Genomic DNA, 13,753 nt, shown 5'->3' on the forward strand with positions numbered 1-13,753 from the left:
CAACATAACTGATAACAGGACAATATGAAAACACAGAGTTTGTGATGCAACTGGTTTGACAAAAATTATTTGCATGTACCGCTGGTGATAATTTTATGTATTTATTCGAGCAGCCTGCATGCTCAAAGATGCCAAAACTAATTTAGTATTCATCAGGAAGTCTTCACTTTGGCTTCCTCTTTTAGAATGCAAAAGGACAGGGCACTCTGTGTCTATTCACTCATTAACAGTGGAACACTTTCAGAGAATCTATATTTGAAAAATCTATACTGTGTGAAATATATCATATATATCATACAGTTAGCATATCTTACTGAAATCACTGCTATTATTGGTACACAATTTAAATGCAGAACATTTTGTATTATGTGCATTTTATAGGCACAAATGAAGTCTTTACACAGCAAGAGTTAGAATTCACTTTTAATTTAATAATTTCATTTAATTTAATTCAATAATTTAATTAATTTAATTTAATAAAAACAAGGAGCCAAGACTTACCCTGTTACCATAACATGAAAAACACAAGTAACCCCAAAACATGAGAGTTCTACACAAGCCCTACACAAGACAAACAGAAAAGGGAAACAGGAGCAGTACAGAAGTACAAAATAACAGTCAACATAATACAAGTTCTTCATATGATATGCATTTGTAATTTATAATGTAGCCTATATGCATTTATACTGTATATGCATTTCTGTTATACAACTTGAAACCATGCAGCTGACGTAGAAAAGAGAATTAAAGCATTTTTATTTTGTTTGTTTTGTTTTATATACATTTAAAAGTTAAGTGAAGTCTACGAGTTAAAACAAATGCGGCCGACGAAAGGAAAGAAAATTAAAGCAAATATATTCTAAATGCGTCTAGTTACTTGAAGGGAAAAAGGCATGACAATCTCTGTCAAGTGCTAAATGTCACTTCTTGCCCTTATCACAATATCACATTGGAGACACGTTATCTACATCAGATTTATGTTTAGCTCCTATAGGTGAAACAGGATGAAAACGTTTTTTTTCCATCAGTAGCAAAAAAAAGCTTCATGCTAATCATATTTTTTAATTATAGTTTATACAGATTTCTTAAGATTACTTGTGATATGTTCTCACATTTACTTTTGTTATTTTGTTACTTTTATTCAAATAAGGGATGTTTTTATGAGTTTCATTTTTTAAACACAAAATATTATTGTCACAGTTATCTTAAGTTTGGTTTTGTCTTCTGAGTTCATTATTAGTTCATTAGTCCCTCACCAACGGCCTGTATAACGAAGCGAGGTGAACAAACACTGAGTTGCAGAGTAACTTTTGGGTTGACAAAAACAGACAAACCCAATTTGGATTAGATCAAATTCAGATGTAGCACAACGCTTGGTATAATCTGTCAACTCCGGTTTGATCCGGAGTTCGTGAGGCGCGTGCACCTGAAAGTGTGACACATGCGGCAGACAGCCAATCACACGGAACATGGAAAGCATCATCAGTTTGATTAGGCTTGTTCGAGTTGACCCATACTACTGGCGAGATCAGCCGGTTGCAGGCGAGGGAGGAGTGAAAAGACGGCCGTCAGGTCGGACACTTCGTGCTTCCCCGTAAGGAGCTGAACCTACAGCAGACCACGGGACATTCATTTCTTTATCACGGATTAAGTGAATATGATAGGAATACCTATTTTTTGCATTAAGATCAGTACAATAAACATAAAATGTGATATAAAATTTCAAATTTGTGAGTATAATCGTAACCGAGTGTGTCAGAATAAACACGCAACACATACACGTGAACATTCTGGCCAATGAGAATAAAGTGTGTCGTCATCAAGTTTTTCGCAGCCGATTTTGAGCAACTGCAGCGCCTGGCCTAAGCGGCTGGTCTCGTTTTGCTCTCGCGATACTTTAATGGCACACGTGATCTTAAGGCGTCTGCAGCGCCGACCAAAGTCGGACAAATTGTCTAACCAGAATGCATTGGTGTTGTCAGGCGGCTGCAGATTATTGCGGCGCCGCATGAAGTCGAACAAGCCTATTGACTTCTCGCGAGCATCAGCGCAATTCACATTTCTGTTGAAGATGACGAGATCATTATGAAAAAATGTAATCAATTGAAACACGTTTACAAGGCAGGAATAAACACGGCTGCAGTGAAAGTTTGAGAAGGCATCTACTGACTATATCAATGCAGAATCAACTGAATTTAAATTATTTATATAGGTTTACAATAAGATCAAAAGATAAAATGTATGCTTCATTACTTTAAAATGCTTTATATATTGAAGTTTGTTTTAATACAAATAGTTATATTAATTTAAATGCTATGTTTAATATTAATTAATAAATTATTATGGTCCAGTTTTGGTTTGCGATCTCTAACCCAGAGCCATTGAGAGAGAGAGTTCTGCCAACTCCGTTGACTCCAATGGAACAGTTTTTTCACAGCAATGGAGGCTCTCAATAGTTCCCGGAAGTTACTAGTAACGCATGGAGCTGCGACTAAACAGACCAACTGAGGTAAACTTCGAACCCATTTAAAGACGAAAGCCATTTAATGTCACGGACTGGCGTGGAAAAGAACCCAATTGCAGGCAGGCAGTGGCAATGAAGGGGTTAACGGATTTATTACAACAAACAATAACAGAAACACCCACGAGGGGGTAACAAGGACACAACTCGAGACACGTGGCAAGACCGCTGGGAAGGACCCGGTGGAGCGCTTTTCGACCGCGGACGATGGCACAGGCCGACTGACAGGACTGACGCCGCTAGGAGGCGGCTTGAGACCAGCGGTTGACACCGCATCGGATGGCCGGCTGGACAGGGCTTGACGCCGGCTGGAAGGCCGGCTGGACAGGGCTTGACGCCGGCTGAGGGCCTGGCCTGGACAGGCTTTAGGAGGCGCCTGGCCAGAGACTGACGCCGGCTGGAGGGCCGGCTGGACAGGGCTTGACGCCGGCTGGAGGGCCGGCTGGACAGGGCTTGACGCCGGCTGGAGGGCCGGCTGGACAGGGCTTGACGCCGGCTGGAGGGCCGGCTGGACAGGGCTTGACGCCGGCTGGAGGGCCGGCTGGACAGGGCTTGACGCCGGCAGGAGGGCCGGCTGGACGCCGGCTGGAGGGCCGGCTGGACGCCGGCTGGAGGGCCGGCTGGACAGGGCTTGACGCCGGCTGCAGGGCCGGCTGGACAGGGCATTCCCCTGGGCTCCTCACGATTCATCGCGAGTTCGACCTGGTACGCGAAGCCCAGGTGTCTCAACCGGCGCATCTCAACTGGCTCGAAGGGTTCATCGAGGCAGCGGTTGAAGATTACCTTCAACTCTGCCTCGGTGAACCCCCGAGTAGCGCGCGGTGGACAGGAAGTCCATGACGAAGTCCTTCACAGGTGTCCCCCTCTGGCAGAAGCCGAACAGGACGTGAGCCTGGCGGATCCTATACGCCTCGTCCGACTCCATGCCTGCTGGGTTCGGTGGTGGCTCGTGGATTCTGTCACGGATGTGGCAGGAGAAGAACCCAATTACAGGCAGGCAGTGGCAATGAAGGGGTTAACGGATTTATTACAACAAACAATAACAGAAACAACACCCACGAGGAGGTAACAAGGACACGACTAAGGTAAAAACTGAAAACAAAACTTCCCTCGGTGGGGCAAAAACAATAGGACAAAATAACTAAACTATGACACGACACAACGTCTAACAATAGGCAGGGAACAAGCACAATAAACCACAATGCACAGCGAACACTCACTTCGAGAGGACTGGGGCACGAACGGACACACATACACGACATAGTACAATCCACAAGCACAGGACAAAGAAACAAGAGGGTATTTAAAGGGAAGACAAACAAGGGATAACGAACAAAGGCAGGTGTGGAACATAAAACACTCAGGGAAAGATAACAAGGAAACAAGAGGGGCGGGGCCAATGACGAGACACTGGAGAGAACGTATATTATTGTCAAAAGGACAATAATATGTTTCTCTCCACACATAACCAAAGGCTTTGTCATGACTCTGCTACAGGACCAAGAAAAACATGACTAAATGAAGCAGAGCCATGACAATTTAATGAATAAAAAAATGAAAGAAATAAAGCATTTAAAGAGAAAACAACTTCCTGGAACTATCTGAAGGCTCCATGAATCACGTGACGCTCCAGCGTTTTGGACTTCCGTTGGCAGAACTCTCTCTATCAATGGCTCTGCTTTAACCCAGAATAAAATCTGATGATTAGCCATGTAGCCTAAATTACCATGGCGACAAAACCCGCTCAAAACCAATCCAACTTCTTGAGCCCGAAAACTCGGAGTATGCTCAAACTAAACGCGAACTTACCTGGAAACCAAAACCGGCTTCGTGATACAAGCCACTGATTCTGTTTTACCTGATTATGCTCCCCTTGTGTATTTAGGCCTGTCTGTTCCTTAATTCTTTGTCTGCCTTTGTTTATGTCTACGTGATGTGCTTTTGTTCCTTGGTTCTCGCTCCTGTGGATTATTAAATATCTTTTTGTGGACTACTCCGTTGTCGTGTGCGTTTTATGTAGCTATCCCGTGACAATTATTTAATGGTATTTCGTGAATGCCTTCCTCATTAAAAGCTCATAAATAGACTGACCACCAAACAATGAATTGTGCACATTTTGCTAGAAAAGTATTGATATTTAGTGTTAAAAAAATTGAACCCTGCAGGACTATTCACGTGGAAAACTGCAGCAACATCTAGAGAAAAGTGCACATGGCACATCCCCATAGAGCAATCAAACAAGACGGTGCAAGATGGAACATGTGCAGTAGCATTTCATCCACAGTGAGAAATATAAACATGTTATTTGTTGGAAATGGGTGCTTGCATGGGAAAGAGTTCAATGTCATTACTCCTGACTGAGGGAACCGCTGGAGTAATATGCGGGCAAGCACGTGAGTAGGGGACAATGTTGTACAGCCTAATGGCGACAGGCATTCCCAGTAGAGCTTCTTGGAGCACTGAGGTGGAACAAACCAGAGGCTAAAGGTGCTTTGGAAAGGCTATGAACAATTGTTCATAATGAACTCCACTTTTGTTATCCTGTGCGTCTGTGGTATGCATCTGGGCCATTTGTTCTGAGCTAAACTAAGAGCAAATCCATGTTTCTTCCTTAGTTTGCATGTAGTCATACCAGACAGGAACCAAAGTACCTCTTAATTGTTATGCATCACATGTTGTTTATTTTGAATTTCCTCAGGCATAAACAAAGAAAAGGCTACATTTGCATGGGTCTGGTGATTGATCACTACGCAACAACAAGAATTCTGTTCCCATTCACATCACACGCGATGTTTCATTTTCATGACCCCTCCTCTGAAAACGATAAGTCACCTCGTGTCGTTGCTCGATGGCTTCTATGACGGAACAGTGAGCTGAGAGCCATTCGCCTCATCTGCCTGAGACCGGCATATTCAGTGTCTCTGTAGTTCATGTACTGATCCCATTAGTTTAACAGTATGGAATGAAAAGTGTCTTGAAGGGAGAGAGTGACTCACCAAACTTACCCTTCCGTCTTTTGCCATTATTGTGTGATGTCACAAAATGGTGAACTCTTACATTTCTGAGCTCATGGGAGGTAAAGAGTCCTCACCATTCTGCCAACATGTTCTTGTCTGTAGGTGCATTTGTATGTGTGTTTGTGCTTGTATGTGTGCTGAATGGAATCACGGAGTACTTACTTAGTAAGTAACAGAAGATGCTTGACAGTGAGTCTAAAGATAGTATCTGTAAGATACAAAAATCGATAGAACCACATACTGGAAACCATTTAGAGATAGCCTAAAAATGGACAGACTCATTGTTAACAACACAAATAGTGATATCTCACACACAGAGTGCACCAGGTTACGAGATAAATAAACAAGGGTTCTTTTTTTACTGAAACCAAAACTATTAAAGGGATCCAAAAATGAAAATTCTGTCATGAATTACTCACTTAGTTGTTCCAAATCTGTATACATTTCTTTGTTTGGTTGAACACAGAGAAAGATATTTGGAAGAATGCTTGTAACCAAACAGTTCTTGGACCCCATTGACTATCATAGTAGGAAAAATTACAATTGTAGTCAAAAGTGCCCCAAAACTGCATTCTTCAAAAGATCTTCTTTTATGTTCAACAAAACAAAAAATATATATTTTCCTACTATGGTCAATGGGGTTCAAAAACTGTTTGGTTATAAGCATTCTTCCAAATATCTTTCTCTGTGTTCATCATATTTGTAACAACTCAAAGGTGAGTAAATGATGACAGAATTTTTAGTTTGGGGGTGAACTTTCCCTGTTAAATATTTTTATTAATTGAAATTAAATAAAATAAAATATAGGCTAAATATAATCTATAATCTAAATTAAATTAAACCAAACAAAAATCGAATATGTTATTTTGCAAGAGACTAATATATGTTTAATTTGATTGGAAAGAAATAAAAACTAAACAAAAAATAAAACTGGAATAAAAATAAACTAAACCTAAACCTAAATTGCAATATAAAAAAATAATATAATTTAAAAAACATATAACTAAATTGATAAAAATGTAACTAAAACTAACATGAAAGCTCAATCTAAATATTAATAAAACAAAAATAAAATAAAATAACTCACAAAGATTTCATGTTATTTCATGTAAACATTTAATATTATGTTTAAACATTCATAATATCCACTATTTGATCTAAAAAATATCATATACATTACAGTTAGTCAAAGTCGCCGGCGACGTATACGCACATCATATTCTTAAATTCACTTTACCCCAAGCACTGTAACTTGCCACTTAAAGAGCATTTATAAGCTATTAGTCTGGATGTATATTGCCTCAACATTTGAGAGGTAAGAAGATGTAAAACCACTTACACGGCATGAGGGGATAGACAAGCAAGGGCGCACAGAAGAGCTATTCTGTTCCAGTTCATTGCAGGTATAAAAAACCTTGAACCACATTAGTATTCTTGATGTTAGCAGTGAATTCTCTCTTTTCAATCAGTAGCCGTTCAAGGTTTTATACAACTTCACGGACCACCCCAGGGACTTTATCCTGGCCAATCGTTGACATACTTGACATGAAATGCATTGAAGATCAATGGTTTCTGGCATAAAAGGCAGACACCATTGAATTCCCAAGCAAATATACTTGATCCTCTCAGGACAGGAGATGTGTTGGTACCCTATCAACTCAATCAAAAGATGCTCTTGGGCATTTGTAACAAAACTTCTTTGTCTCATGAGGATGTTTTCATATTTCTATTCCAGCCCATGTTGTTTCAATCCAGCACTGGATAAAAATATCCAATGATTTTCTTTTTTTTCCTTGCTTCACTGAGCAATAACTCAACACAACCCATTTTACCTCAGACTCCCCCAGCAACGCACTCTCAGACACAGAGATCCACTCACTCACACTTACCAAGCTATATAAAATGACAGGTTTCATCCCCCAGGTGTGAGAGAGAGACTCATGTGACATCACTGCTTCTGTGGGCTGGCAATGGTTAATTTAATGTGCCTCAAAAATATGAAATTGACAGAGACTGAGTCTACTCAGCTGGAGAGAAGCACTTTTCTAGGTAATACATAAAAACATGTTATCAAAAAGCACTTCAGTGGTAATGAACTTGAGCGCCGCTGAGCTCAATCAATAGGAACCCCAATAGGTGCTTTATGATACTCTTTATTGTATGGCTGGTGCTCAAAGGTATTGCATTCAATTCAGCGTTTAAGGATAGTATTCGTGACATGTCAACAGCTAGATATCAAAACAAACCACATAAAGACAAAATTGTGCAAAATGGATCCTTACAAATTCATATTCTGCCATTTAGATCCAATACCTCAGTTTAACTCCATTAGAGGGCTCTGTGGAGGAGCCAAGTGGCAGATGGGCCTAATTAAAGCTTACAGCCTGTGTTGAAATCATGCTTGCTAGCTAAGGGAATTGCACTGCCATTCTACAGCGAAGATTGCTGCTGTTCGGTCTTAGGGGTCAAAAAGTAGGCCAAGATAAGTACCTATGAAAAGTTTAGAATGTAACAAAACGAGGAAGGATAAACTACTTAAACGCTAAGAGAATCTCATGCTACTGAAAGATGCTAATAGTTTCACTTAGGTGATAGTTTTCAAATAGGTGGTACTTTTTAATGTAAGAATGAGCAATTTTTCTACACATTGATGGTGTTAAAGGTCCAGTGTATGAAATTTAGCGACATCTAGTGGTGAGGTTGTGAATTTCAACCAACAGCCCCCCCTTCATTTCGAAGCACAATGGCGACTGACTAAGATGTCATCACGTTTTCGCTTCTTTGCCCAAGGAGATAACGTGTTTGAAACACGCTCTGTAGAGCAGTTTGTCCGTTTAGGGCAACTGTAGAAACAACATGCCGAATACCATCGAGGGGACCTGTGCTGTATGTAGATAGAAATAGCTCATTCATAGGTATTAAAAAAACATAACGATTATGTAAGGGTGTATACACCTCTGAAAACATAGTTATGTATATTAAATTGCATTTCTGTCACGGAAACACTAGGGAAGAACCCAAATGCAGGCAGGCAGAGGTGAAGGGGTTAACAGAGAGGTTTTATTATAACAAAAACACAAAACAAGAAACCAAGGGGTGTAAACAAGAACGAGAAAACAATACAAGTAAACAGGGACGTAACTAACTAACCACTAAACTAACATAACTTGACAAACTAAACTAACACTTACTAGACTTGACAGGACAATCCAAACATGAGAATGGGAATTGACATGGGAAAACAGGTGAGCACAGGATATATCAAAAACGTAGAACGCAGCACAAACAGCACGCAGACCAAACGTAATACATTAGCAACAAGACAATGAAACAAGAGGACTATTTAAAGGGAAGACAAACGAAGGATAATTGATGAGGGGCAGGTGAGAAACATAAGACAAGGCAGGGAGGCAATACATGAAACGAGAGGGGCGGGGCCAATGACAAGACACGAGAAAGCACATGAGATGTCCAAATGTAAATAACTCATGGCTTTCTCACATAAAACCTAAGGGCTCTGTCTCTGTCTTCTAATGGAAGTCAGTGGGTGCCGATGCTGTTTAGTTAATGTCCTTAAAAATATATTGTATTGTGCAGAAGAAAGAAAGTAATACGGAATAACATGAGGGTGACTAAATTACAGAATTTTCATTTTTGGTAGAATGTTCCCTTAAAAATATGTTGCTGCCAATAACAAATCGTACAGGCGCTTCTAAAAATAAACATTAGAAGGTCACTGTTGTTAATTCAAGGCATTCTGGCACAAGGGATTTGGAAGATTTTTTATACAAAAATAAAATCATGTGAACCCTGTAGGCTGAAAGAAGATATAAGTGACCTATTTCTAAATGTTAATTTCTCACTGTTCCACAAGAGAAATGTTCAAGATGGCCCTAAACCTCGAGGCTCTGAGATGGACTGCATTGTTACATGAAAGAACAATATTTAGCCTCTATATTTCAGATGACGCTTCAGCTTCGGTGGGAATAAGCTGGTTTTAGTTATACTGCACTGCATTTATAGTCATTTATTCATTTTAAGCAACTAGGTTACTCAGACAGGCTCGTTTTAAGATGATGAGGGATCAGACGAATTGTTGATCAATGTTTTCCTACTGTTTTAAAAAAGAGAAATTATTGATGAAAGGTGACTGCTGAAATGCTGCCCCCTGCTGTACACTGTTCATGCCACATTCTGAAAGATCTGTCAAATTAGAGCTTCCTAAAGAGGTAGTTCACCCAAGGAAAATGGTTTCATCATTTATTTATCCTCATGTCATACAAAACCTATATATGACTCTTTCTGTAGAACCAAAAAGAGGCTATTTTAAGAAATGTCTTTTGTGTCCATACAATGGAAGTCAAAGGGACCAAAAGACGTATATTGCTGGCAGGTGTGATGGAGCAAGTTGGAATTAAACTAAACACAACATTATTATAATGTAGTAGCATTATACCTTTGGTTTTGTCCTTCATTCTGAGAAAACAAGACATTCGCATGTTATAAACTTTATGCTTCATATGAGGACTAAAACCTCCATTTACCTTCTAAACAAAAGTTTGTTCTTCTTATCTCTAGCACTCGAGACGGTGACTGATGTGAAAGTTCATTCATTCGTAATGTTGAAACACACTCGAATGGCATCCGACAAGAACTAAATCCTTATGATAAGACTGGTCATCACACAACAATAATTTTGAGAGTATGCTTCACTTTGCTCAGATGATCTCTATATCTATATCTCTCTGTGGTATATCTTAATACCTACGTGACAACAGTATCTGTCACCACTTCACTGCCACGTGACAGCAACTGAAACCTGCTCCTCAGTGAATCAATACCTTCCTGAATTCTAAAGGGTGAGGAAACCATTCAAGGTCATGCTAAATGAAACTGCACCTTTACCTTTTTGCATAGACAAATGTTTTAATACATCATTTTGAAATCACTTTCATATCCTTTTCCTTTTAACAGAAGGCCTTTACTTTACTTTTATCTCAAATATAAAATAGATAATAAATGTATTATTAATCTAAAATTAGATAGTAGTTGTTGTTGCTATAGCCTATAGAAACTGATTTATTGATTGTAATTATAAAGCAAACACTGTTGGCACTGACGCCTCTTCCTGGCACGTCACAGCTGGATTATGAATATTGATACATGCAGTTTCAGTTGGACACAGTCAAGTGCCGCTTATGATGATGGGCTGCTTCACTCGTTATTCTGCCATGCCAGCTTCACTTTACTATTTTAAGTAAACTAATATGCTGCTGGACATCTTAAAAATACCAATGAAGCGATGCAAAAAGTTTTCATTTTTTGAGCGCTGAGGATAAAATCAATCTTAACAAAGCTTTCACCCGTTACCTTTTGATATACTAGTGCACTTCAGCAAGTTTATTCAGAGTGCAGCAATATGAGCTCTCAGAATACAGCAACGGAACCTTCGTGGACTATTGGACCTTCAGAACAAGGGATGAGCGAGATTCTGCACATGCAAAAGGACAGCGTGAGGTTCGGCAGGTCAGCCACTCCGGACGGGAATAAGCGCAATGAGATCCTGACGGCACCGACAATAATCACACAGCGCCGGGTGTCGCATTTCCATCACCGCATGTCTGTGTACAGCACCACCCGTCCCATACTCACCAGATCCTTCTTTCAGGGACGCGTCTATAACTTTCTGGAGAGACCATCGGGTTGGAAATGTTTTGTGTATCATTTCACAGTGTAAGTATATTAACTGTGATTTTCCCCACAAGGAATGAAAAACAGTTTTGTGAAGTGTTTGAAAGTAACAATGACTGCTCAAGGTAACTTTTTGCTGAAATAATATGTGCAGTTTAAAAAATAAAACTACAAATAAGGCTACAACATATTGCCCATGTAAAATACATTTCATCATAAAAGTTGCTTGAGTGTTGTCTTTCTGTATTCTTTTCAAAAATCATAGGCTATTCATAATTTATTAGAGACATATGTGCATGATGGTGTGTACTGAATAAACTGAAAGAAAAGCTACAGGATGCATTTGTTTTGCAATTCTCCTAATAAAAGGACATTCTCTTTCATGCTCTGTATCTCTAGCAAAAGAGTAGGTGATAGCGGGCAGCTAAACTTGGCTGCAGGGGTGGCTCTCTTCAGGAGGGGCCCTGTGGGTTTTGGTAACCCTGTGACTCAGTGGTGTTGGGTAGAGATGTCAGGACAACATGAGAGTGTGACGGTGTAGGGCTTCACTGACAGCAAAGGCTGTCGACATGTTTTTTTATTGTAAGAATGATGAATCACCTGAAGATTGGACTTATCGTTTTATTCTGTAATTAACTGGTTGCTTGTGATTTTGAAGATGGGCTTTATCTGAAGTGATTTACAGAGCACTCATATCCAAGATAGTCCTTATGGAGCAATATGGAGTTAATTGCCTCGCTTAAGGGCACAACTGGGCTTCTCTATTCATAATTCATGCCCAGCTCTTGCCTTACCAGCCCAGGGCCTTAACCACTAGCCAACTGTTAGCTGTGGCAAGAAATTGAGGAATCGCTCCTGAATGAAGAAGTGTGTTTCTTCTTATGTGTGAGTGAGAGCGTAGGAGGCAGGGTAGGTTAGCCAAGAACGTGCACATGCTTATCACTGCTTCAAAGGCTGTGGGGGAATGACTCTTGTCATCAAAGTGTGACCCCTGTTTGTGTACATGTGCACGTGCTGTTTGTAAAACTAGTAATTGGTGGTCAGTACACTGTGCGTTAGGTGGTTGTGTGAAATGCCTCTCGCTGTCATGCAAGGTCTGGACTGAGCTCAGAGGGTGGCCAAAGACAGCAGAGACAACAATAGAGAAGAGGATAAGAACATCCAGATTGGTCACTAAAAATCAAGTTACAAAAAAGTGGAGTTTGCATGTTTTAATACACGGAGCAAATAGGAAGTACAATTAATCCCCACATATAATGTATTTTAGTGATGTAGACCACTTCAGAGGTTAATATCTCTGTGTAGTTAACTGTTGTATAGTGTTTAATTAGAAATAAAAAGGTCGTAAGTTTGAAACCCAAAGACATTTGCTGCTTAAATGTATTGAATGCACAATAAGTGGCTTGGTGAAAACATCTACCTAATGCATAAAACATGACGTGAGTATAAACATTTTCAGACCTGCAGGTTAAGTACTGTGAATTTCAAAGGTTTCTGCAGGTATACAACTTATTGAATGGACTGATGCATGTTTAACTCTTCACATTAAAACACAATCTAATTCCTCTGATTGCCGTGGATGAGATTACCTGTAATTGCTGTGAGGAACACAATCATTTGCCGGGTTTATTATCCCTGACTAACCACTGCGGATTGGCAGATCAATTATTCTAGCCACTAAACCCCAGCATCAGTGAGCTGATGAGGAGCCGGATGGATGCGGTAGCCTCCGGCATTTTTATTGACCTACGCCTCTTACAGACGGCTTACGGCAGGTTCAAGGTCAATCAACGGTATTGATTTCATAATAAGATGGATACTGTATTTGCCAACCAGCCATCTTACCCCAAGGTTATGTTTGCACGTTCGTTTACGTCTCTCGCCCCTCCCACTGAATTTGTGATGACAGACAACAGCTGGGCTCTGTCTGTTGGCAGCAGCTGGGTTTCATACCTCTTAGTGCTTTATTTTTATTGCTAATAAAGTCAGACTAATGAATTATTGAGATGAGAGGTTGCAGAAGTTGAACATCACTGCCATGAAAATTTGCAAATGAAAAAGACGAAGAAAAATGTGCTGCTTTGTGTATTAAAAAATTCTAATTGACATCAGACAAATTTTTACATTCAAATATAATGTTTTAAATATAATTTACATTTGTAATTACCTTTCTTTTTAATCGTAATGTTTTTTTCTGTGCAAAAAAGGTTTTATCCGGGAAAGCCATTATCAAGGTTTAAGGCATGTGAAGGAGTAATCATGTGGTTTGGAGCTAGAGTTTGTCCATGTCAGATTAATAGCATGGTTGCGTGTGAACAAACACACTTATCTCTTCAAAAGAACAAAACTTTATCTTTTGTCTTTGGAGTAACAATAAAGCCTTTCTTGGTACATACTGAACATACAAATGATGACCTTGTTATGATGTGCTTAACCTTACACTGTTACAAAGTTATTCCTTATTAAAGACGGTGTAACAGCATCTTAAATATCAGCTGTTACCATATACAGAACAGAACCAATA

At 39.8% G+C, this 13,753-nt stretch overlaps 1 protein-coding gene across 1 annotated transcript in view; it reads left to right on the plus strand.

Moving 5' to 3' along the window:
• The first annotated feature begins 10,957 nt into the window (after positions 1-10,957).
• Positions 10,958-13,753, plus strand: part of kcnq1.1 (potassium voltage-gated channel, KQT-like subfamily, member 1.1) — a 33,471-nt gene continuing 30,675 nt past the window's right edge. The window contains exon 1 of the mRNA XM_057338468.1: positions 10,958-11,271. Coding sequence (XP_057194451.1) covers positions 10,958-11,271 — 314 coding nt within the window. The remainder of the gene's footprint in view (positions 11,272-13,753) is intronic.

This window comes from Triplophysa rosa, linkage group LG1, assembly GCF_024868665.1.
Source record: "Triplophysa rosa linkage group LG1, Trosa_1v2, whole genome shotgun sequence".
In the NCBI taxonomy this organism is placed as follows: domain Eukaryota; kingdom Metazoa; phylum Chordata; class Actinopteri; order Cypriniformes; family Nemacheilidae; genus Triplophysa; species Triplophysa rosa.